The 26188-nt window shown below is 41.1% G+C and overlaps 2 protein-coding genes across 7 annotated transcripts in view; one reads left to right on the forward strand and one right to left on the reverse strand.

The window, feature by feature from the left end:
* The window catches only part of ABHD18 (abhydrolase domain containing 18), a 47859-nt gene extending 24263 nt beyond the window's left edge, over window positions 1-23596 (reverse strand). The window contains exons 1-4 of the mRNA XM_044682325.1: window positions 23292-23596; window positions 8224-8323; window positions 7028-7112; window positions 2214-2314 (exon numbers count right to left, since the gene is read on the reverse strand). Coding sequence (XP_044538260.1) covers window positions 2214-2314; window positions 7028-7112; window positions 8224-8315 — 278 coding nt within the window. The 5' untranslated portion in view covers window positions 8316-8323; window positions 23292-23596. The remainder of the gene's footprint in view (window positions 1-2213; window positions 2315-7027; window positions 7113-8223; window positions 8324-23291) is intronic.
* Window positions 23597-23986: 390 nt separating this feature from the next.
* Window positions 23987-26188, forward strand: part of MFSD8 (major facilitator superfamily domain containing 8) — a 146651-nt gene continuing 144449 nt past the window's right edge. For all 6 annotated transcript variants that reach the window (XM_044681221.1, XM_044681220.1, XM_044681224.1 and 3 more), the window contains exon 1: window positions 23987-24119. In XM_044681221.1, the coding sequence (XP_044537156.1) occupies window positions 24055-24119 (65 nt within the window). In that variant the 5' untranslated portion in view covers window positions 23987-24054. The remainder of the gene's footprint in view (window positions 24120-26188) is intronic.

Genomic DNA, 26188 nt, shown 5'->3' on the forward strand with positions numbered 1-26188 from the left:
TGTCACAGAAGATAAAGCAAGTCAATACTGGTCACTGGGTAAGTCACACTCTAGCTGCCATTCTAGGAGAAAATGGCATTTTGACTTTAGGAAGTGCACTTATTTTAACAATTTCATTTCTTTCTCTTTAAAGTGAGTGGAGGAACAAGTGACCTCTAGATTAAGCTTCAGAGATTGAAATTTTTTTGTTAAAGATGTAATAAAGTTTCTCAAGGGGTAGCGAGGTGGCTCAGTGGAAAGAGCACTAGGCCTAGAGACAGAAGGAGGTCCTGGGTTCAAATCGAGGGGGGCCTCAGACATTTCCTAGATGTGTGACCATGGGCAAATCACTTAAGCCCAACTGCCAAGCCCCCACTGCTCTGATACTTAATATCAATTCTAAGACAGAAGGTAAAGGTTTAAGAAAAAGCTTCTCGAAAGAAGAACACTACAAAAATCATTAATACCAGAATCAAAATATTACAAAAAATAGCACATCCAACTTCATATATTATTGCCACTTTCAAATAATGGGAGCCCAGTTGAATAAAAACTTTCTGGTGACTCATGATATTGAAAATATTTACTATATTGTAAATTTTATTTTGCTAAATATTTCCCAATTACATGTAAAAATTTTTAAATATTCATTTAAAAACATTTTGAGTTCCAAGTTCTCTTTCCCACCTGCCCCACCTCACCTTAAAAAGGCAAGCAATTTGATATCAATTCTATAAGTGAAACATGACATTTCAAATGAGTAAGTTTTGTTCTACCTATGTATAAGACGACAAAAAAAAAATGGCTGGACTGTTATTGCAAACAAAACATCTAAGCCTGCCTTCACTTTTATCTCACAGTCAATCTTTGGCAAATTTTACATCCTCCTAGGCCATCATTAGGCTGAGGCGGCTTCCCAAGATCCTCATAGGGTTCACTCAGAAGTATTCAACTCCAAAGAGGTAATACACAGATGATCCAAAGTATACCTAATCTTGATCAATGACACCTGTAAAACCTGCTGGAATTGCTTATTGGCCAAGGGAGGGAGTTGGAGGGGAGAGAAAGAATGTGAATCATGTAACAATAGGAAAATACCCTAAATTAATTAATTAGATAAACTTAAAAAATTTAAATAAAAGATGAAAGAATTTTTTAAAAAAGGATACCTAAGGGGGCAGCTGGGTAGCTCAGTGGAGTGAGAGTCAGGCCTAAGACAGGAGGTCCTAGGTTCAAATCCGGCCTCAGACACTTCCCAGCTGTGTGACCCTGGGCAAGTCACTTGACCCCCATTGTCTACCCTTACCACACTTCCACCTATAAGTCAATGTACAGAAGTTAAGGGCTTAAAATTAAACAAACAAACAAACAAACAAATACATAAAAAAGGATACCTAAGAGAACAGGTGTCTTATTTACTCTTGTGTGCCATCGAGTACCCCCAATTAAGACCTTTAATGGACAGAGCCAGTTACATTTTTCAATTTTTAATGGAAATGGAGGCACGTGATGGCCCAGAGAATCTCCAAGTCTCCTTTGAAGTAGAACAAAGATGATAGGGAATATCAACCCCCCCCTTTTTCCCCCCAGCTTTGATAGTTCATCTTCTGAGGATGAAAATGTGTGGCTTCTGGAACCCTTCATGCTGCCCTATGCCATGGCTGTGTCCATTTTAGAGGGCAGAAGTAGCAGCAGGAGAAGCATCTTCTCTTTCTCTAGCTGCTCAATAGCTCCACGGACACAGGAACAGCATTTACAGGAAAGGAGAGATGAGCTTCATGGAGCAAAGATCCAAGAACCTTTCTTGACTGACAACTAAAACACAAAACTTTGTAAACCTTAAAAACTGCTGTAAAAATACAAGTTCTTAAAGAGATAGTGAAGCACCATTAATGCATTACAATTACAGTAAGGTTAGCAAAAATCCAGCCAAGGTCAGGCAGGCCTTTCCAATTACATTATGTGACAAGCACAACGAAGCAAATTAGTGAAAAGAAGAAGTAGGGCTGCGGGAGGAATGGCAATGCAAGGTTTCGGCTCAAGAACTTAACTTGTGCTGCTTACAAATCGCTTCTCCGTTCAGGAAGGTAGTTCCTCGGAGGCCCTCTCCCTTGCCCACACGTTGGCCTACTGGAAGTTGGCGCGTGAGTGTAAAAGGGCCCTCTGCCTCTCCCTCCTTCCTAGCGGGTTATTCATGACACGGCAGGCGCATGCAGGCACCAGGGCACTCTTACCTGGCAATAACGGATTCAATTGGCATGAGATCAGGGACGTGATGGGCCATAGGAGAAACAAAATGTCCTTCGAGAATCTTACAGTCAGTCTCATCTTCAATCTGGCAGAGGAAGAAGAGGCGCGGTCAAGCCGGACGCTCCATCCAGCAGGAGCGCTCTGCAGGGTGCAGAGGGTCAGCGGTACAAGAGAAGCGCGGCGTTGCCGCGTGCTACTTTACCCCTAGCTCAGAGCTCCATTTCATGGAGACTGTGAGGAGAAGTCAGCTAGCTACAGCTGTGGGCCGTGCGCTCCCAGCGGGGCCTGAGAGGAGGGAGCCCCGAGGGCGAGCCGCCTGCTCGCACCCCACGCCTGCTCCCAGGGAGAGCGCACACACACTCGATCCGGGGACAACGGCCGAGCTGATCCGATCCAGAGACAACTCCAGAACAGAGGGGAGCCGGGGAGCAGCAAGGCCTCTGTCACAGCAGGGAGCAAAGAGCGAGACAGAGACCCTGAAGCTGTGAGCTTGGAAAGAAGGTGGGATGCTCCTTCCCTTTTATTGAACAGTTATTTAGGGCCATTTTAATGATGAGTAAACTGAGACCTAGAGAAGCAAAGTTCTTTGCCCAAGACCTGGGAAAGCAGCAAGAGTCAGGTCTTGGGCCTGGTGGCTCCTTGAGCTAAAGCCTAAAGGAACCTGGGCATTCTAAAGGGTGGAGGGGAGGAGACAGTGAATTCCCAGCATGGTGGTGGCACACAGGGCGGGGCGGGGGTGGGGAGTGTTGCCAGTGATTGCCCACATAGTCAGTACATAATAAGTGTTGGATGGTCAGGGACATGCTGAATTCAGATGCCTAAATCTGGAGGGGGAGATGTCCAGGCAGCGGGTGATACGGGTCTGGGTATTACAAAGAGATCTCCCCAAGAGAGAAAGAGGAAATAAACCCGGGAAGGGGTCCTGGCCTGCACTAAGGAGGCATGAGCTGGATGGAGACGCACCAAAGGTCCTGACTCCTCAGCTGGGGAGGCAAGAGGGAGCAAGGTCACACAGTCCCAGGGAGCAGGCTCACTAGGTATCAGAAGGGTCCTTGTTCTGTTTAGCCTCAATGGAGAATCCTGGAGGATTGATGAGTTTAAGTTCTAAATACTCAAACTTAGGTTTGAAGTAAGGAAAAGGACAATTTCCCCCAGGCTGAAGGTCTTCACGCAGAGAAGGGATGGCCAATTCTTGGGCCTTTCATTGTAGAGGCTACTTTTGGTACAGGTTGCGCTTAATGGCTATTACAACTTGAAATTTTGTGGTTCTCTAATTCAGAATGACCACAACAATAATAAGGAAAACAATATTACAAGCCATCAGAACTGTGTGTTATTTAAAATTACTGGGGTTTCATTAGAGATATTAAACCTCAAGATATGTAGATATATGACAAACCTCCTGTGGACATGTGGGGGACTTTGAGATTACATTTTCAGTGACCCAATGGGTTTCTGGTTTTGGACGTGACAATGGGAACCAACGTAGAGCGTGACTTAAATTAGGGGTGGAGCTTGGGCTCACCCTCTTTCTTAGGAAGCAGCCAAAGGATATAGAAGGTATGGCCTGGCGGGCAGTTTGAATAGATCTTAGCCAGGCATGTGGTTCGATTTTATTCTATCAACATGGGCCTAAATAAAATATTAGTTTTCCTTATAATATCAGCCTTTATCATTTTTAATCGTTACAACTGAGATGTGCAAAATGTCAAATCTTGATTCCAGGGAGGGATTAAAACATATCCCTCATTCCTAACATCAAGCTTCCCCATCTGTCCTCCTTTCCCCTCCACACCTCCCTTCATCTTTAAGGCTAGGGTAGAATAAGCAAATATGAATTGGTAAAGAAGAAACAGAATTAATCCTTTTTGAAGATGGTATAATGGCCTACTTAAGAGAATCCTAGAGATTCAAATAAAAATTAATTTAAATAATTAAAAACTTAAGCAAAAGAACAGCAGCTAAGCAACTCAGTGGATAGAGATCTGGCCTAGAGATGAGAGGTTCTCGGACAATTCCTAGCTGGGTGACCCTGGACAAGTCACTTAACCCCCACTGCCTAATCCTTACTGCTTTTCTGCCTTGGAACCCATACACAATATTGATTCTAAGATGGAAGAGAAGGACTTAAGGGGGAGGGGGGAAGAAATTTAAGCAAAGTATCCAGGATATAAAATAAATCCACAATTAACAATCTTTCTGTATACAGCATCACCAATAAAACCCAATAAGAAGATAGAAAAAAAGGACTTCATTATTTCAGCATTTACCTACCAAGATACACACCATAATTAAATGGATATATTATCTTACAAAAATACAGATACACCTAAATAATTAGAGAAATATTTGTTCATGGTTGGGCCACCCCAACAAAATAAAATAGCAATACTAATTAACTTTCTAATTCAGTATCAAAAAAGACAGCATGAAGAAGTGGACAGAATTTGTTCTTCAGTCCTGGCTCACTGTCACCTAGTTGCTCTTAAGTCATATAGAGTACTAGGCCTAGAGTCAGAAAGACCAATCCTCCTGAGTTCAATCTGGTGGCCTCAGATACTTATTAGGTGTGTTTAATCCTATTTGCCTCAGTTTCCTTATCCTTAAAATGAGCTGGAGAAGGAAGAAGTGGCAAAGCACTCCAGTATCTTTGCCAAGAAAACCCCAAATGGGGTCACAAAGAGTGGGGCACAATTGAATGAATGAACAAGTAGATAAAGATCTGTCCTTAAAACAAGAAAGACCTGGGTGGGTGCAGGTCACTTCTCATTACCCTAAGACCATTAATTTGCAGAAAAGGTGTCAATCTGCCTTGGAAAGGGGAGTTTCCTCAACTGGAAGTCCCCTATATTTATCAAATCCCTATAGAATACAGTGCCATCCCAAATTACTAAAGTGTTACATTACAGACTTCAAAAAAATTCAGAAAATTAGTTTGGAGGAACATGATGTTAAGAATCTCAAAAGAATTTCTTAAAATAGGAATTAAGAGGATCTAATGTACCAAATATAAAATTATATACAACACAGCAGTGATCATTAAAACTATTTGCAACTGGTTTAAAAAACAAAAACAGAAGAGTTGATCAGATGAACAGATCAGGAACACAAGATCTAAAAGCAATCATAATGTTCAAAATATGCAAAGACCAAAACTATCATAGGAAGGATTTCCTATTACCTCACAACTAGAAAGCAGTCTAGCAGAAACTAAATTTAGATGAACATTTCACATAGAAAAAGCATATTCCAAATAGATGCAAAATCCCAGATTCCTCCATAAATAAAATTAGTGCTTTCTTTCAAAATCGTGGACAGAGAGGATATCTCCAGAGATTCAAAAGGTTATAGGAAATAACACAGACAATTTTAATTACATAAAACTGAAAAATCTGCATAAACAAAAGTTATGCAACTAAAATCAAAAAACTTATTAAGTAGGAAAATTTGTTTAGCTAAATTCTCTGATAAGGGTCTAACATCCAAGATATAATAATAATGATGATGATGATGATGATGATGATGATAGGTAATATATCCATACTATGAGCTAGGTACTACTGTGTTAAGGGCTTGACAACTGTTATATTTGTTTTTCATAACCACCCTGGAGAGTAGATGTATCATTAATCCCATTTTACTGGTGAAACAACTGAGGCAAACAGAAGTTAAGTAACTTGCCCAGAGTCATATAGATCATAATAGCTAGTAAATAAATGCCTGGGGCTGGATTTGAACTCAGGTCTTCCGCATTCCCTATGCTCTAACCACTTTGCCATTTAGCTGCCCTTGAAAAACTCATTTTTTGATTCAAATACTGAAGAACAGAAGCTCTTCCACAATAAATAAAAGGCCCAAAGAGGTGACTAGGCAATTCTCAAAAGAAAAAACAATCAACCAACAACTATATGAAAAATGTTCCAAGTCACTAATTGAAAAAAGAAATGAAAATTACAGTAACTCTGACATTGTACCTCACATCCATCATATTGGCAAAAAGGAAGGTGAAAGTTGCTGGGAGTGGAAGACAGGCATCTAATACACTGCTAATGGCACTCTGAATTGGTATAGTCCTTCTGGAAAAGTAATATACTCAAAAAGTCACCAAACTCAGCATCATTCCTTTGATCCAGAAATTCCAAAAGCAGACATATACCCAAAGAACTAAAAATAGGCAAAGATTCATATGCAGAAGAATATTTAGTTTCACTTTTTTGATGTAGTAAAAAACAGCAAACAAAAGGATGCTGATCAACTGGGTGATGGCTATACAAACCATGGTACACGATCACAATGGACTATTTCTGCTTTGTAAGAAATGATGAAAAAGATGGCTTCAAAAAAGACTTGAAGAAACTGATGCAAAGTGAAGTGAGAAGAACCTGGAGAACAAAGTACACGATGACTACAATTTAGCAAAGAAAAAAACCAAACAGATTTCTGTTCCTCTTCTTCGCCCTAATGTCTTTTTGCCCGAAGCCCTACATCTGCTAACCATTTCCTTCAGTATGTCTTGTATCTGTATGTAAGTATATTTGTTCACGGTGTCTCTCCTGTTATAATGTGAGCTCTGCAAGGGCAGGGTCTCTTTTTCCTTTGCCTTTGTATCCTCAGATCCCAACACAGTGCCTGGCACATAATGAACACTTAACAAGTGATTGATCAACAAATGAGTTGTATATGCATATATCATCTGGCTATAAGAAAAAGCAGGCCTATTGTTAAATTTTAATATTCAATTTAATATCCATCTGTTTTCATAACAATTTAGATAACTACACATTTTTAGCTTAAATACCTTGTCAACGTATACTGGATAATCTCTTGAAACCATATTTTGGCATGTTTCGCGATTACCGATTACTTTTCTGAATTCAAATAGTCTATTATGAAAGAAAAAAGAGAAAATGAGTTCAGTTTTTCATCCATTATAAAAAACAATCTCAATACAAAATATTGTACAAAATGGCCCTGTATTAGAAGGGGATTCGTTCTAAGACCTCCCATGGATGGCTGAAACCACAGATATAAGTGAATACTTGCAAAACTCAAGATATGTATATATATGTGCATGTATATATATATAAAACATACACATTATATGCTCTCTTTCCCTGCTCCTTCCCTAGGATTGGGGCTCTGAGGCCTCCCTCCCACACATTCCCCCCACCATAAAAAATAGAAATCGAAACAAAACAAAACAAGAAAAACACACGCCTGAAAATAGGGAAAATGAAAAAAGGGAAAAGGGGGGGGGGGGAGGCAAAAGAACTGGGAGGGAGCTGCAGAGGAATCTTGATCGCTTCCCAGAAGACCTCAGTAACTGAAACCAAGAGCAAGAGAGAGTGAATGTGTGCACGCGCTACTGTAGGTGAAATAAGGTTATGAGGCTTAATTACAAAGACCTCTCCCTCTTTTCACAAAATCCAGTTTATGGTTCTATAAGTATTCTTAATTTTTAAGCACTAAATATTTCAAAATAAATATAATTTATAATTTTGTACTAAAATTTAGGAGAGATAATCAGAAAATGACTGCTTTGAAGCATAATTACAGCTATTCATGTACTACTCTGATAAGACATCACTTGAAAGTTGTGATACTGGTCAAGTCTCTTAAGCTTTGTTTGCCTCAATTTCTTAAACTGTAAAGTGGTGTTAATAATAATACCTCCCTTCCAGGACTGTTATGAGGATCCAATGCTCTTTCTATATAAAGTACTTTTGGAAACCTAAAAGTGACAATTACCAGCTATCAAAATAACTTGTATAGCTGGCACCAGTGTAGCGTAGGCGCTTCTGCCCACAAATCACAACCCTCATGTCACTTGGTAGATGATACTACAGAGTGCTGTCCTGGCCAGAAATATCATCTCTGTAGCCAATCTGAAGGTGGAAAGACTAAATAATCTAAATTATTTATTTACTTGGCCAATAACTTCATGCAAAATGACATTTGCAATTCTAGTTTGAACACGCAGGGCAAAGTGCTCACCGTTTCAGATCTTCTGGCCGTCCCCATCCTCTGATGAAAAGCTTTGTGAGGAGAAGCCGTCGGTATAGGACATCCAACTTGCTCACACCCATTAGGACACCTAAAAGCAAATATGGTGAAAGCTGTGAATTGATTTTACTAATAACACTGCTGAACATGTGAGCTTTCTGGCAAGTATAAATTCTGAAAGCTTTCATTTTCCCTCAGGTGAAATGTTGGACAAATGCTGGAAGATAAGGAAAAGGAGACATGATATTAGAATAAAAAAGGAAAGATGACAATGGAGACAAAAAAACATCAAATTTTAAACTATTCCCTTGTTGCTTTTCACGGACTTCTGAAGGTTTATACCCTTTACCACTGAACTTTCAACCCAAATACTTAGTCAACTTTTAAATTTATCCCATTCGTTAAGGAGAATTTAAGCATTAAAAAAGAGAAGAATTTAAACTTGCATTTCTAACAAGGGGCCCTAATAAGTACTCTAGAGGAAGTAGTGGACAGCACTGTTCTTAAGTGAGGAAGACGTGAATTCAAATCTGCCCTCAGAAACTTATTCACTATGTGATCCTGGGCAAGTTAATAACTTCCCTCAGCTTTGACCTCATCTATAAAAATGAGATGATAAGTACTTCCTTTCAGGGATGTTGTGAGGATAAAGTGAGATGACACTGTAAAGTACTTTGCAAATCTTAAAATGCTATAGGAAGGCTAGCTATTTTAATTTAATTTTTTCCCATTATTACATGATTCTTGTCAACTCCCTTCCCTCTTGGAGCTGCCAAGCAATTCCACTGGGTTATACATATTATCACTCAAAATCCATTTCCTATTACTCTGATAAATCACAGGTTTGCTTCTGGATTTCTACTCCCACAGTTCTTTCCCTCGATGTGGATACTGTTCTTTCTTATAAATCCTTCAGCATCTTCCTGGATCATTGCATTGCTTTTAGTAGCAAAGTTGATTACATTTGATTGTCCTACAGTGTTTCACTTTCTGTGTACAATATTCTCCTGGTTCTGCTTATTTCACTGCATCAGTTCATGGAGGTCTTTCCAGTTCTTAAAGAAATTCATTGATTCTCATTCCTTATAGCACAATATTATTCCATCATCAGCATCATATACCACAATTTGTCCAGCCATTCCTCAATTGAGGGATATCCCCCCCCAATGTTAGCTATCTTAAGAGAAAAATCTGTTGGGTTTTTTTTCCTTTCAACTTAAGAAGTATTTAGCAAATTAAAACAGCTCTGATGTATCACCTCTCACTCACATCTATTAGGTTGACTAATATGACAGAAAAAGTAAGTGATAAATGCTGGAGATGATGCAGGAAAATTGGGATATTAATACACTATTGGTGGAGTCATGATCTGATCCAACCATTCTGAAGAACAATTTAGAACTACACTCAAAGTACTCTAAAACTGTGAACACCCTTTGATCCATCAAAGCTATTACTAGGTCTATATCCCAAAGATATTTAAAAAAAAAAAAAGGACCTATTTGTACAAAAATATTTATTGCAGCTCTTTTTGTGGTAGCAAGGAATTGGAAATTATGGGGCTGTGCATCAACTGGGGAATGGCTGAACGAATTGTGGTATATGCTGATAATGGAATACTATTGTACCATAAGAAATGACAAGTGGGATGATTTCAGAAAAATCAGGAAAGGCTTAGACAAAATGATGCAAAATAAAGTGAGAAGAACCAGAAGAACACTGTACTCAATTAACAGCAATACTTTTTGACTAACAACAGTGAATGACCAATTTTTTTCAGCGATCCAAGACAATCCCAGAGACTCCTGATGAAAAATGCCATCTGTCCTCTGAGAAAGAATGATGGAGTTTGAATTTAGACGGAAAATACTATATTTTATCTTTTTATTTGCAATCTCTTCCACAAAATAACTAATACAGAAAAAGGTTTTACACGATTGCCTATGTAATATCTAGATCAGATTGCGTGTCATCTCTGAGAGGAGAGAGGGGTAGGAGAGTGTAAAGGAGGGAGAGAATTTGAAACTCAAAACTTAAAAATTTAACAAGCATTAACTAACAAGTGTAAGACACTGGAGATAAAAGATGAAAAAGTATATGGTCCTCTCTGTCAATCAATCAGTCAACCAATCAAGACTCATTAAATACCTAATGTGTGCCCAGGCACCACTCTAAGTGCTGGGGATACAAAAAGAAGTCCTTGCCTTCAAGGAGGCTCCTCACATAACAGGACAAACATACAAATACATAAAAAATGAGCTATACACAGAAGAGGCCAGAGAAGACTTTAGCTGGGACTTGAAGGAAGCCAGGGAGGCCAGTGGGCAGAGTTGGGGAGGGAGAGCTTTCCAAGAAGGAGGGGCACCTAGACAGAACAACCAGTTCATGGAATGGTCAGGAGGTTAGTGTCACTGGAACCAAGAGTACACGTTGGGGAATAAGATATAAGAAGACTGGAAAGGTAGGAGGGAGGGAGTTATGCAGGCTTTCCCCACCAACAGAACATCTTATACTTGACAGTGGAGGCAATAAGGAGCCCCTGGACTTTATTGAAGGGGGGGGGGGGCAACAAGGTCAGTCCTAGGCTTCAGAAAAACCACTTTAAATGGCTGAATAGGAGGGCAACTAGGTGGCTTAGTGGATTGAGAGCCAGACCTAGAGATAGGAGGTCCTGGGTTCAAATTTAGCCTCAGACACTTGTGACCCTGGGCAAGTCACTAGATTCCTGTTGCCTAGCCCTTGATCCCTGTTGCCTAGCCCTTACCGCTCTTCTTCCTTGGAACCAATACATAGTATTGATTCCAAGATAGAAGGTAAGGGTTTTCAAATAAACGAATAAATAAATGGCTGAATAGAAGATGGATTAGAGTTGGGAGAGCCTACACTAGGGGAAGGTTTTTTCAGATAGAAGAGATGCAGGCATATTTGTAGGCGACTGGAAATAAGCCAATAGCGAGACTAACCATAAAAAAGCAAGGATGACAGAGAGGGCAATGGAGGAAGAGGGAAGGGAATGGAACAGGATTGCTTGAATAAATAGAGGCATTAGCCCTGTTAAGGAATAAAGCCTTTTTATCATATGAGACAGGTGAAAGAGAAAGTGCCATTAAGATTTTTCAAAGTGGAATTAATCTTAAATAAAATTGTAAGACTGGTGTAGAAGTACAGCATTAATTTTTTTTTTTCTTTGACAACCATATAATTTTGTGGTAGGCTTTTGAGAAGGAGACGGATAAATAGCTAAAAGAGTAGAAGGATGAAGGAATCTAAATAATAGAACAGCTGGCATTTCTAGAGAGCAGGGGCAGACTGTTGTCTTCTTTTGTATGGCCTGAAAGCTAAGAATGGTTCTTACATTATAAAATTAAATTTCATTGTACAGAAACAGACAGAGGGCCACACTGGGCCTTGGTCCCCACCACCTGTTAGGTAGTGACAGCGATGATCTACATTTCTAAGTTCATGATCACAGAAGTTGCTGGATTGAAATCAAGGTCCCTCTTTATTCTATAACCTAAGTGACAAAGTGTACAGGGGCAGACAAGGCCAGCTGCTGCTAATGTTGAGAGAGCCCTATTGTCCTGTGTGCCAGGGGCCAGATGCTATCTGCTCTCACCATCCAGCTGCTTTGGGGGGACAGAAGGATGACTGGTTAGGAAATGGGAGTGTCTTGTTCATGGAACAGCAAAGAGGCCAATGTTAGTGAATTAAAAAGTACTACCCTAAGGGAGATGGGTACAGACTGTAGTATTGAATTAATAAATAAGACTAGAAGCCAGAACTTTGAAAAAAACAAATAAAGTACTGGTTAATCTAATTTTCAAAAAAAGGAAAGAAGAAAACCAAATTAACAGTATTAAAGATGAAAAGGGAGACCTCAACCTCTAATGAAGAGGAAATCAAGGCAATCACTAAAAACTATTTTGCCCAATTATATGGCAATAAATACAGCCATCTAGGTGATATGGATGAATATTTACAAAAATATAAACTGCCTAGATTAACAGCAGAAGAAATAGAATACCTAAATAATCCCATATCAGAAAAAGAAATTGAACAAGCCATCAAAGAACTCCCTAAGAAAAATCCTCAGGACCAGATGGATTCACAAGTGAATTCTATCAAACCTTCAAAGAACAACTAATTCCAATACTATACAAACTATTTGACAAAATAAGCAAAGAAGGAGTTCTACCAAACTCCTTTTATGACACTAATATGGTACTGATCCCAAAGCCAGGCAGACCAAAAACAGAAAGAAAACTACAAACCAATCTCCTTAAGATGCAAAAATCTTAAACAGAATACTAGCAAAAAGACTCCAGCAAGAGATCACAAGGATTATTCACTATGATCAGGTGGGATTTAGACCAGGAATACAAGGATGGCTTAATATTAGGAAAACCATCCACATAATTGACCATATCAACAACCATACCAACAGAAATCACATGATTATCTCAATAAATGCAGAAAAAGTCATTGACAAAAACCAACATTCATTCCTATTGAAAACACTAGAAACTATAAGAATAGAAGGACCTTTCCTAAAAATAATAAACAGTATATATTTAATACCATGGGCAAACATCATCTGCAATGGGAATAAACCAGAAGCCTTACCAATAAGATCAGAAGTGAAACAAGGATGCCCATTTATCACCTCTATTATTTAACATAGTACTAGAAACACTAGCAGTAGCAATTAGAGAAGAAAAAGAAATTTAAGGTATTAAAATAGGCAAAGAGGAGACTAAGCTATCACTCTTTGCAGATGCTATGATGGTCTACTTAAAAAATCCTAGAGAATCAACTAAGAAGCTTGTAGAAATAATCAACAACTTTAGCAAAGTTGCAGGATACAAAATAAATGCACATAAATCATCAGCATTTCTATATATTTCCAACACATTAGAGCAGCAAGAGGTAGAAAGAGAAACACCATTTAAAATCACCCTAGGAAATATAAAATACTCAGGAATCTATCTACCAAAAGAAACACAGGAATTATACGAAAACAACTACGAAACACTTTCCAAACGATTAAAACTAGATCTAAACAATTGGAAAAACATTGATTGCTCATGGGGAGGACGAGCTAACATAATAAAAATGACCATTCTACCCAAATTAATTTACCTATTTAGCGCTATACCTATCAAATTACCAAAAAACTTCTTTACTGAATTAGGAAAAACTATAACAAATTTCATTTGGAATAACAAAAGATCAAGAACATCAAGGGAAATAATGAAAAAAAATGTGAAGGAAGTGGGCCTAGCAGTACCAGATACTAAACTCTACTATAAAGCAGTAGTCATCAAAACAATATGGTACTGGCTAAGAGACAGAAGGGAGGATCAGTGGAATAGACTTGGGGTTAATGACATCAGCAAGACAGTGTATGATAAACCCAAAGAGCCCAACTTTTGGGACATGAATCCACTATTTGACAAAAACTGCTGGGAAATTTGGAAAACAATATGGGAGAGATTAGGTTTAGATCAGCATCTCACACCCTACACCAAGATAAATTCAGAATGGGTGAATGACTTGAATATAAAGAGGGAAACTATAAATAAGTTAAGTGAACACAAAATAGTATACCTGTCAGATCTCTGGGAAAGGAAAGATTTTAAAACCAAGCAAGAGTTAGAGAAAATTACAAAATGTAAATTAAATGGTTTTGATTATATTAAGCTAAAAAGCTTTTGTACAAACAAAAACAATGTAGTCAAAATCAGAAGGGAAACAACAAATTGGGAAAAAATCTTTATAACAAAAAACTCTGACATGGGTCTGATTACTCAAATACACAAGGAGTTAAATCAATTGTATAAAAAAATCAAGCCATTCCCCAATTGAAAAATGGGCAAGAGACATGAATAGGCAATTTTCAGGTAAAGAAATCAAAAGTATCAATAAGCACATGAGAAAGTGCTCTAAATCTCTAATAATTAGAGAAATGCAAATCAAAACAACTCTGAGGTATCACCTCACACCTAGCAGATTGGCTAAAATGAAAGAAGGGGAGAGTAATGAATGCTGGAGGGGATGTGGCAAAATTGGGACACTGATGCATTGCTGGTGGAGTTGTGAACTGATCCAGCCATTCTGGCTGGCAATTTGGAATCATGCTCAAGGGGCTATAAAAGAATGCCTGCCCTTTGATCCAGCCATACCATTGTTGGGTTTGTACCCCGAAGAGATCATAGATAAACAGACTTGTACAAAAATATTTATAGCTGCATTTTTTGTGGTGGCAAAGAACTGGAAAAGGAGGGGATGCCCTACAATTGGGGAATGGCTGAACAAACTGTGGTATATGCTGGTGATAGAATACTATTGTGCTAAAAGGAATAATAAACTGGAGGAGTTCCATGTGAACTGGAAAGACCTCCAGGAATTGATGCAGAGTGAGAGGAGCAGAGCCAGAAGAACCTTATACACAGAGAGCAATACACTGTGGTACAATTGAATATAATGGACTTCTCTATTAGCAGCAATGCAATGATCCAGGACAATTCTGAGGGACTTATGAGAAACAATGCTATCCACATCCAAAGAACCGTGGGAGTAGAAAACACAGAAGAAAAACATATGATTGATCACATTGTTCAATGAAGATATTGGAGATATAAAGACTCTAAACAATCACCCTAGTGCAAATATCAATAATATGGAAATAGGTCTGGATCAATGACACACGTAAAACCCAGTGGAAATAATCTTGAGATGGAGAGGGGAGGGAAAGAACATGAATCCTGTAATTACGGGAAAGTACCCTAAATTAAATAATTAAATAAGCTTTAAAAAAAATGCTGGTTGACTCACTGACAAAGAAAACAAAGCTCCTGGACCTGGTGAAATTTTAAATTTTAAAAAAAGTTGAGAGGCAACTCTCATAAATTTAATGGTTCAGTGCCAAATATATTCCATATTATTTTAAAAATAATATTCACAAAGGCATCTGAATAAATCCAATCCATTAAGTCCTATTTTAAGAGCTATAACAAACAAAAAAAACCCCCAAATAACTATTAGCCATAATTTTAACATTGAATTTAGGAACAGATAAGGAACACTAAGCTGTTAAGCTAAAGATCACCTCTAAAATTCTTTCACACTATCATTCTAGGACAGTTACTGTACTTATGTATACGTTAAGCACAGTTTCTTTTAGATCATGAGGTATTATTTAACTTGCCGATTTTCACATGAGATGAATATATATTCCCTGAAACTTTATTTTTTCATATATCCATTTGCCATTTTTGTAAGTTATAAACTAACCATATTGCCCTCTGTCACCACAAATGCTTTTCCTTTTGGTCTGGCAGGTAATGTTATGAACCATAAGACACCAAACAAAACAAAATGCAGTTTGCTGCCTGTTCTTCCCAGTTCAGCATCAGGAAAGTGACACTAACAGTTCAACCCTCAGAGGAACCAAAGAAAGAAGACAATGAGGGGATGAGAGAAGAAATGGCACTGGTTCACTAAAATCTCTCATTATAGTTGTTTGTTTTTTTTAATCTTTGCCTTCAGTCCTAAAATCGATGCAAATATCTGTTCCAAGGCAGAAGAGTGGGTAAGGGCTAGGCGACTGGGCTTAAGTGACTTGCTCTGGGTCACATAGGAAGGGTCTAAGGCCAGACCCGACTCCAAGCATGGCTATCTATCCATGGAGCCACCTAGCTGCCCCTCATTATAATAACTTTAAAAATTTCAAATAGGTATGTCCCCCAATGTAATGATGAGGGGGAAAAAAAGAAATCATGATTCAATCATGTAAGGGGTGGGGGGAGTAATTATGATTTTAAAATTGAAAACCAAAGATTAACTAAGATGTATAACCAAAATGCTACATTTAAAGCATAAAATATTGGAAACCAGTAGCTTTAAGAAGGTGACCCATTGCATTTGTGCAGCACTTTAAGGCTTGCAAATGTTAGTTACATATATTATCTCATTTGATCCTCATAATAATCTTGAGATGGAGATACTATTATTATCTCCACTTTACAGATAAAGAAACAGAGACAGATATAAGTCTCACCCAGGGGTCAAGCAGTTAGTATGTGACAAAGGCAGGATTCAAACTCGGGTCTTCCTGACCTCCAAATCTAGCAGCATTCTACCCACCACACCAACTAGGAGCTTAGATAATAAGAGAAAGAGATACAATTACTTCATGTTTTAGTAGGGTCTGAATGAAAATTTTAAACCAACTACTTCTCTTTTCTCTAATGTTCACCAAAGCAATCCTTTTTGCTCACAGACTGTGATACATTAAACAGAACATCTGAAGTCGTCATTGCTAGTCATGACTGCCACTGTCTGTTAAAGCAATGACATTCCAAAATACAGATCAGTCTAAAGGTGATATATTAAACCATCTCTGGGCTAAGAATCAGACTATAAATAACTTACCGTTGTGGTCCATCAACCACTACACAGCTCTAAAGTGCCAAAACCAATAAGGGTTTTAAACTTTAAATTCTGATGAGATGTGATCTCGGGCCTACTATTCTTGAGAACAAACCCCGAAATCTGACACCGTTTGAGACATTTATTAGGTTGTTTACTAGGAGAGAGAGAGGTACCTGGCAAGGAGGTATGGCATCCCACCCAGGTTCTGGACAGTTTACTATATAAAAAGGATTTGGACAAAGGCACCTCTGCATAAGAACCACATAGTAAAGTAATTTTGACAAGGAGGTAACTTGAACAAGGAAAATTGAGAGGAATAGTCAATTAGAGCTGTCCAAAAGTGGAATGGCCTACCTTAAAATATGGTAGGTTAAATATGGTAGGGGTGAATCTTCAATAGAAAAGAAAGGAATGATTGCTTCTGGCTTGTTACTTCTAGTAGGGATCCCTCTCATGTATGGATTAAACTGGCCAGCTGAAGTCTCTACTAATCATCAAGTTCTCAAATTCTGTGAATCTTCTTATTTCATCAGAACAAAAATATTTTCATCCCATAAACCAGGGGCTCTAGGAATACTGCACCTCATTTAGTAAAAATATCAGATATCTCGGGAAATAGGGGCTACTCTATAAATCAGAGGTTGGCAACATATGGCTCTTTCTGCAGGAGCCATAAAGTCAATTTTTTTTCAGGCGCTGTTACAGGAGCGGCACTGTGAGCACTGGACGGCTCTCACGAAACTACATTTTAAAAAATGTGGCGTTTATGGCTCTCACAGCCAAAAAGGTTGCCGACCCCTGCTATAACTCTCAGGATTGAGTCAGAGAACTTCTGTCTACCCTTCTCAAGGGAAAAATAAGGTAATTAAGGCAACTCTGAATAAGCAATTAAGTATAAGTAAATAACTAAATACCTATGGGTGCCATGCACAGGTCTTTTTGACATCTTGGTCTCAGACTAAGTCAGTGGCATATAAATAAATAGAAACTATTTCTCCTCCTTAACTCTTCTGCCTTACCCCCCACTTCTCAATCCTTCCTAATCTGGCTTCTTCTAACTCTTCTAAACTCTAGGGAAACTTTTTTCCAAGGTGATCATATCTGAATTGTTAAATCCTAAGGTCTTTTCTCCATTTCTCTGCAGTTTCTAACACTATTCATCACTCCCTACCTTCCCAATAATTCCTCTTTCCTTAACATCCCCATGACTCCCCCCCCTTAGGGTTCTCCTCCTACTCATCTGACCACTTAACACTCATTACTCATGTCCCGCTCCCTAAATGTGGGTGTCCTGTACATAGCTTCTGTCCTGTACTTTCCTCTCCCTTCTCATAACTGGTAATACTCTATCATTGTAATTTGTTTTAACCGATCCCCAATCAACTTTCTTACTTTGAAGTTCTTTCCTACAACAAAGAGTGCTTTTACAAAAGCAACACCAATGGAGGTAGTGATAATCAGAAGAGAAGTGGTTAATGAGGGAAAATGTTTATAGCAAGTTTTCTGATGAAAGACCTAATGTGTACACCACACACACACACAAAACTGATAAAAATATAAGCAAAAATCATTTCTCAAAAGTTGACAAGAAGTTTTCCCAAAAGATCCAAGCTACAAACAACCATATGAAAAAAGTTCTAAATAGCTACGGAAAAATAAAACAGGTTTTATCTCACACTAATCAAATTGGCAAAACTGAAAACATATGAGCCTTTCCCCTGTCTCCTTCGAGTTTATATTTATATCTGTGTTTTATATACATATATATAAAATCCATAATATTTATTATACTTACAACAACATTTTTTGTAGTAACTAAAACTGAAAGGAAACCAAGTATTCACTGATTGCAGAATAACTGAATTATGGTGCATGATAGAATATTGCTACACCACAAGAAACGAACATGAAGAATTCAGAAACAGGCCAAATTCTGCAATATGTATCAACTGCCACAATCATAATAATGTAAAGGAAAACAACCCAGAATGACTTCAAAATTCTGAAGGCCACCAGTGAATGACCAATGATAGTGGCAGTGATATAGCTGAGGCATAAATTTTCTTTTCTTTTCTTTTTTAAAAAAATGTTTTTCTGTTACACAGAGAAACACTTTCTGACAATATTTCTGACATTTTAAAATTAAGATTTTTCTCCATACCTTCCCTGATCCCTCCCCTCCCCTGGCAGTAAATTGTGTAATATAGATTATACTTGTAATTCCATGTAATACATATTTCCATAACTTCATGTCTTGATAGAAGACACAAATCACATATACAATAGAAATCTCAAGAAGGAAATAGAGGGCATGCTTTCATTTGCACTCAGATCCCAACTGTTCCTTCTTTGGCTATGGAGAGCATTATCATCATTAGATAATTAGATAATCGTTTAGTCCTTCCCAGCTTAACATCTTATAATAATTTGGTCACCATATACATTATTCACTTCACTTTCAATCAGATAATATTAGTCCCTCCAGGTTTTTCTGAACTCATCTTGTTCAGCATTCCTTATGGCACAACAGTATTCCGCTGACAACCATATACAACCATTTCCCAAGTGATGGACAATCTTTCAGTTTCCAATTCTTTGCCACTACAAAAAGAACTGCTAAAAATATTTTGGTATAGGTGGGTCTTTTCACCTTATCTCTAATATCTTTGGCATACAGACTGGTAATGGTATTGCTGGGTCAAAGGGTATACATAGTTTTGTGGCCCCTTGAGCCTGATTCCAGATTGCTCTCCGGAGCAATTTTGCATCAGTCCCATCAACAGTGTTTATTGGTGTCCTAATTTTCCCACATTCTTGCCAACATTGATCATTTTCTTTCTTGGTCACGCTAGCCAACTTAGGTGTGAGGTAGTGTTGTTTTAATTTGCATTTCTCTAATTAGTAGTACTTTGGAGCATTTTTTCATATGAGTATTGATAGTTTTAATTTCTTCCTCTGAGAACTACCTGTTCATATCCTTTGAACATTTTACAACTGGGGAATGAATGCTTTGTATTCTTATAAATTTGACTCAGTTCCTCTATATAGTTGAGAAATGAGACTTTGTCAGATACTTTGCTATAAAAATTCCCCTCAAATTTGTTTCCCTTCTAATCTTAGTTGCATTGTTTTTATTTGTACAAACCTTTTTTAAATTTCATGTAAACAAAATTATCTATTTGTTTTTTCAAAAGGTTCTATATCTTGGTTGGTCATAAATTCTTCCCTTATCCATAAGTCTGACAGACAAACTTTGTCATGTTCCCAAGTATCCATTTTGACTTTATCCTGGTGTCTGGTGTGAGATTTTGGGCCATGCCTAATCTCTGCCATACTGCTTTCCAGTTTTCCCAGCAGTTTTTGTTCAATAGTGAGTTCTTTCACCCAAAGACTTGGATCTCTGGGTTTACTGAACACTAAGTTGCTACGGACATTCATTGCCCTCCACTGATGACCTTATTTATTCTACTGATCCACCCTTCTATTTCCTAGCCAGTACCAGATTGCTTTGATGATTACTCCTTTCCAGTTTGATATCTAGTATTGTCAGGCCTCTTTCATTTCCCCCCCCATTAATTCCCTTGATATTCTTGGCCTTTTGTTCTTCTTTGTTGATGTTTTTTCTAGTTCTATGAAATAATTTTTGGGCAATTTGACTGGTCCTGACTAGATAAAACTAGATAAATAAAATTAGGTAGAATTGTCATTTTCACTATATTGGCTAGGCCTATCCATAAGCAATTAATGCTTTTTTAATTGCTTAGATCGGACTGTGGGAAGAGTACTTTGTAATTGTGTTCATAATTGCTGGGTTTGTTGGGGGGGGGTGTTATATTGCCCAGGGTTATTCTAAACAGAATTGTCTGTTCTATCTCATTTTTGGATTTTGTTGGTATTTAGAAATGCTGATCATCTACGTGGGTTTCTTTTGTATCCTGGGACTCTGCTGAAGTTAATTATTTTATTAGTTTTTTTTGGTTGAGTTTCTAGAATCCTCTAGGTATATTATGTGCAAAGAACGACAATTTTGTTTCTTCGTTGCCTATTCTAATTCCTTTGATTTCTTTTCCTGCACTTACTAGTGGGTATCCTCACTTTCCACCTGATCTTACTGGATAGCGTTTTAGCGTATCCCCATTACAGATAATGCTTGCTTATAGTTTTCGATCGATAGCATATACCCCTTTGAGGATTTTCTAACATCTTTATAAGGAATGGGTGTTGTATTTTCCAAATGCCTTTTCTGCATCTATTGATATATCTGGGATCGATTTTTTTTATAGCATGAATCCTCGCACAGAAAGTGAACTGAGGAAATTCGTCAATAAGCTACAAAGCAGAGTCAAAGCCAGAGAGAAAATGTAGCTCCATAAATAACCAAAGTGCTTCTGTGCCAACAACTGAGCTCTTTCCTAGAACTGCATTTCATTAAGCTGAGCTATGTTACTAAAGTGAAGCAAGTTCTGTCTGGTCATGATGTAAAAAGATCTGGTGTCACTGCTCTCTAGACATTTAAGCAACACACCCTTTGATTTCTTTGCTTGAAAACTGACACACTTCATTTAAATGTTTATTTATCCTTAAAAGTAAGTACTGGAGGCAGCTGGCTAGCTCAGTGGATTGAGAACCAGGCCCAGAGACCTGAGGTCCTGAGTTCAAAGCTGACCTCAGATATTTCCCAGCTGTGTGACCCTGGGCAAGTCACTTGACCCCCATTGCCCACCCTTACCACTCTTCTGCCTCGGAAGCAAGGTGCAGTATTGATTCTAAGATGGAAAGTGAGGGTTTAAAAAACGAAAGTACTGAAATTATTTTTAAATTGCAGTGTATACATACAGCAGCCACAGTTCCCCCCCCTCTCCATTAATTACTAATCTTATAGCTTCATTTTCATTCACTTCTCACTTTTTCTCACTGGGAGAATTGGTGGAGAAAGGATTTTGGGGTTGGAGTCCCAAACCCCCCAACCTCCATCCAACCCAAGACCAGCTGTAGGTGGCCTGCAATAGGTCACTAAAGCTCTCATCAGAGCACAATTTCCTCACAGGTAACCAATAAAAGGGCTGTAATACCCATCTGAAAGGGGTAGTGAGAAGACACAAGGTCATTCTCAGGGTTACTAACAAGAGAGCCGCTTTCTCACAAGTTGAGGGAACTGCAAAAGGAGAAGAGGCAAAGCTCGCCTTCACACTACCTCTGTGAAGCGGAGGAGAGAGAGAACCATTCCTTCCAAGGCCTCCCAAGACGGCCTCCCCCCAGGACGAATAAGCTCTTCACTTGGGAGACTAGGCTGGGCAATTCAGCACCCTCCAGGGCCTCTCCCTTCTGATTGGGGGCCTGGAGGGTGGAACCAGGAACTCCTCCCTAGGCCTCCCTTCCTGGAGGCCCCACCCTTTCCAGGGAGCTACGTTTTCCATCAGGTTCTCGGCTGGATTTCTCTGCGGACCATCACGCTCTTCCTCTCTCACCACATGCCCGTCAGCCTTTTCTGGGTATAATCTTTCTTCGAGGGCTCTTTTTGGCACTCGTACCCTCAGAGCCTCCCCTGGGGTCGAGCGCACAGAAGGCACTTCCTTAGTAAAGGCTTTGGGACCCAGAGTTCAGAAGCCCGAGGCTCAGGAGGGCCTGCAGGAGAACATTCAACACCTCTCGGTGGACATCACAATAAGTGACCAAAGGAACCTTTCTAACCACTCGGACTTCCTTCCTGTGGAGAAGTCCGGCTGGGAGGAGTCTACAGAGGCCCCAGGCAGGAGGCTCCCCCTAGCATTTCAGCGCTCAGCCCGGACTACAGATAAAGCCAAAGCTAAGCCAGGAAACAGGAGAGACCCTTGTCTTTGCTGCCTGGGCAGCTGCCCTCGGGAACGCTGCGGCGGCGAGCTCTAACGGGGGGCAGGAGGGGCTTCCCCAGCAATGGTCGGAAGCAAGACCTGGGAATCCATCCAACAAAGGACAGGGATGGAGCACTTACTCGGGCTAAGTGCCGGGGATCCAACACGAGGCACAAGCTAGCTCCCGCTCCCAGCAAGTTGGCAGTCTGAGTCGGGCTTCAACGTGCAAACAAATGCAAGCACAAAGCAAGCCAGGCGCGCAAGGAATAGGGAAGAAGGCATCCGGGAAGGCGATTCCACACGCACACCGAAGCGCGCGCGCGCGGCAGCCCTGGACTTATCGGGGCTTGCACCGGGGCTGCAGTGTGGCCGGGTCCTGCCCCAGCTCAGGAAGCTGCTGGGACTCCCTCTTGCCCGATGGACTTTAGAAAGCCCAGAGGGCCCGTCCCCTGCTTTCCTGGGTTGCAGCCTCTGCTGCTGCTCTTGCCCATCCCGCCTAAGGACCCGGGGGGAGGGGGGGTCCTCTGCACCTTCCCTCCGGGCTTGGTTCTGATCTGCCCTCACCCCGGGAGGGAGGGCCGCGACCCAGAGTGGGGCTTGCCCACGGACCCCAACGTAATAAAGTAACAAACAAGGCAGCAGATCTGCTTCGCGCCAACTCGGCCCGGTGTCCGATGGACCCACGTTTGAGTCTCCCGGCGCTTGCAAGGCGCTCCGATATCTTCAGCTCTAGGGCGACCCATCCCCACGTTTTACAGAAGGACACACACTGAGGCCCAGAGGGAAGTGACTTACCCAAGGTCACCTAAGCACTAGGCGGCTCGAAGCTCGTGCCCGAGAAGGGACGCGGGGACGACGAGGCGCTAAGGTAAACCCCTTCCTCTTCCTGACGGGGCCAGAGCCCCGTCCTCCCACGGAGCGCGCCAGAGGGCACTTACCCTCCTTCCGACGCCCCAGGATCTCGCCCCTCCTCTAGTCTGCCCTGGGCGCGCGTCCCCTCCCCTCCTCCACCACCTCCTCCTTCTCCTCCCTCCCAGCACGGGCGCGCGCTCTCTCCCTCCCCCCAGGTCTGGGCGCCAGCCCGGCACTCTGTCCCCTCCCCGTCCGCCCCACCCATAACCCTCCGCGCGCCACTTACCTAGGGCCGCCAGGCTGAGGCTTCTCCAATAGCCCGCAGCCCCTTAAGCTCCCAGTTCGGGGTTCCTCCTCTCAGGCCCACCTGCTGCAGCCGCCCGCCACGGTGGGAGGAGACTGCGGACGGAGCCGGGGGCGGGGCGAGCGTCCGTTTGGCTCCTGCCCGTCCTCCATCTCGTGTCAAGCACCGCCGCCATCGGGCGCGCTGCGAGGAAAGGTCACGGGGTCGGCTTGTGGGGGGTAGGCCTCGAGTCTGGCCCACCCTCCCGCGCACGCGCCCTCACCTAGGCTCTGTAAGTTCCGCCCCCACGCGCACGCGCTGCGGCTCCAAACCCGGACTACGAAGAGCGCCTCTGGGTCGCGAGAGTCGTCTTCGGAGTTTGATCTCTCCTGTCCCCTCCGCGGTCTCGGAGGCTGCTTGGTCATGGCCGTCCACGGAGCCACCGATGAGAAACAGCCCCTACTGGGGGAGCGGGGCCCGGAGAGCGAGTGAGTGGGGGTTGGGGGGGGCCTCCTCCCCCGCGCTACGCTTCTTTTATACGCGGGGAGATTGAAGCAGGGGCGCGGGGCCTCCTGATGCCGGTTCTCGCTGCGCAACTGCAGCCACTCGGGGCAAAACCCCCCTTTCCATCTCAGTTTCGTCTCTCACGGAATGGGCCCGTGTCAGGAGGCGACAGTTGTTCGGCTTGTACTCCCGCTCCTCACTTGTGTCACCTCTTGCCCCGGGGACACGCCTGGGCTCCTGGACCTCGCTCCCCCCCCCCCCCATATTCCTCCAGATCCAGGTTCTGGACCCTGCGCCGGCTCTAGCCTCGGTGTCGGGAGGAGATAAAGTTCGGGCTTCGGAGGCGTAGGCGACGGGCCCAGAGTGTTTGAGCTTTCTAGGGGGAAGGCATCCCGTGAAAGAGCGCCCCGTTTTTGAGTGTTGGGGAGTCCGATCGGCCCCTCCTATCCTGAACGAAATGGCCGACACCTGGGGCACCTTTGCGGTCGAATCTGGCCTGTCTTTGGCCTTAAGGATGTGAGGTAGAGTGGGGGCATCGTTTAAGTATTCGAACCCTGAGCGTTTTACTGCGCTGGCTGCCCTCCCACAAGAATGCTTTTTTCTGCAGTCCTTTAGCATTGTACCACATTTATATTGGCTTCTTCCCTTTAAAAAAATCTATTAATCACATCATAACGTTGGCTGAAGCAAAAACTGTGAAACAACTCCATTGAAACAAGACTTCACTCATCCCAGAATTCCGGAGAATGCAGTTCTAAAGATGAGTGGCTGGTGGAGTCAGGAGGACCAGGAGTACAAATTCGCCCTCAGACACTAGATTTGTGACCCTGGGCAAATCACTTGTCCTTTTTTTTACCTCAGTTTCCTCATCTGTAAAATGAACTGGACAAGGAAATGGAAAATCACTCTAGTATCTTTGCCAAGAAAATCCCAAATGGGGTGGAAGGTAACATGCCTGAAAGTGAGTGAAGAACAGTTCTAGATATGTGAGTTTCCTGGATGGTTGAAAGTTTTCCCTTTTAAACACCTTATTTAAAAGTTTTTAAAGCATTTTGCATTGAAATATTTCCAACACTAGGACTCTGCTCCCCTGCCTTTTGCCTTAGTAAAAAACCTACCATAATTTCACCTTTTCCCTTAATGACCCATTCTCCTCCTTGGCCCTGGCACTGTACTTTGTACATGTAATTTTGCCCTCAAGGTTCGTTTCTTTTGCAGATGTGTTTTTGTTCCCAAGGTTTTTCTATCCCTTTTTTTTTTTTTGTCCTTTTCAGCTTGTACTTCTTACTGCAGTTACTGTTTGAGGCAACTTCTTTTCCACCTTCCTGATTTTCTTTTAAAAATCTGCTGAAGATGGGAAAACATGCCCGCTCTGAAGGTGTTTATCAGACTCACCTGAGACTTTCTCTAATTGGGACTATGACCTGTTGTGAGAGACCACATGAGTTGGATAGAATCCATCAGGTGTTGGTTATGTTTAGACACCTGCAGTGGGTGACCTGGGAACCAAGCTGAGTTGAACAGGGAGATTATATTTGAGGATTTGAACAGCATTTTCAGGTTGTCCTCAAAACACAAACTAATCTTCTCAGCACCAGTATTCTCCCACTTCTGCCAAACAGCTGTGGCTCAGCAGCACAGTTTGGATTCCTCACGGATTGTATTGTTTAAATGAGGGCAGTAAGAGCCAGGTGATGGGCTGTAGGACTTGCATGCAAGAAGTAGACCAGAGGACTTCCGAGAAAACACTATCCACATCCAGAGAAAGAACTGTGGGGATAGAAACACAAAAGAAAAACCACTGCTTGATTACATGGGTCAATGGGGATATGATTGGGGACGTAGACTCTAAATGATCAATCACCCTAGTGCAATAATATGGAAATAGGCCTTGGACAATCACACATGTAAAACCCAGTAAAATTGCTCATTGGCTGTGGGAGGAGGAGAGGGAAAGAACATGAATCATGTAACCATGGAAAAATATTCTAAATTAAAATTTTTCCCCAAAAAAATGGCCTAGAGGAAATTATGCAGATTTATAGTTAGGAAA

This window comes from Gracilinanus agilis, chromosome 6 (genome assembly GCF_016433145.1).
Source record: "Gracilinanus agilis isolate LMUSP501 chromosome 6, AgileGrace, whole genome shotgun sequence".
NCBI classification, from domain to species: Eukaryota; Metazoa; Chordata; class Mammalia; order Didelphimorphia; family Didelphidae; genus Gracilinanus; species Gracilinanus agilis.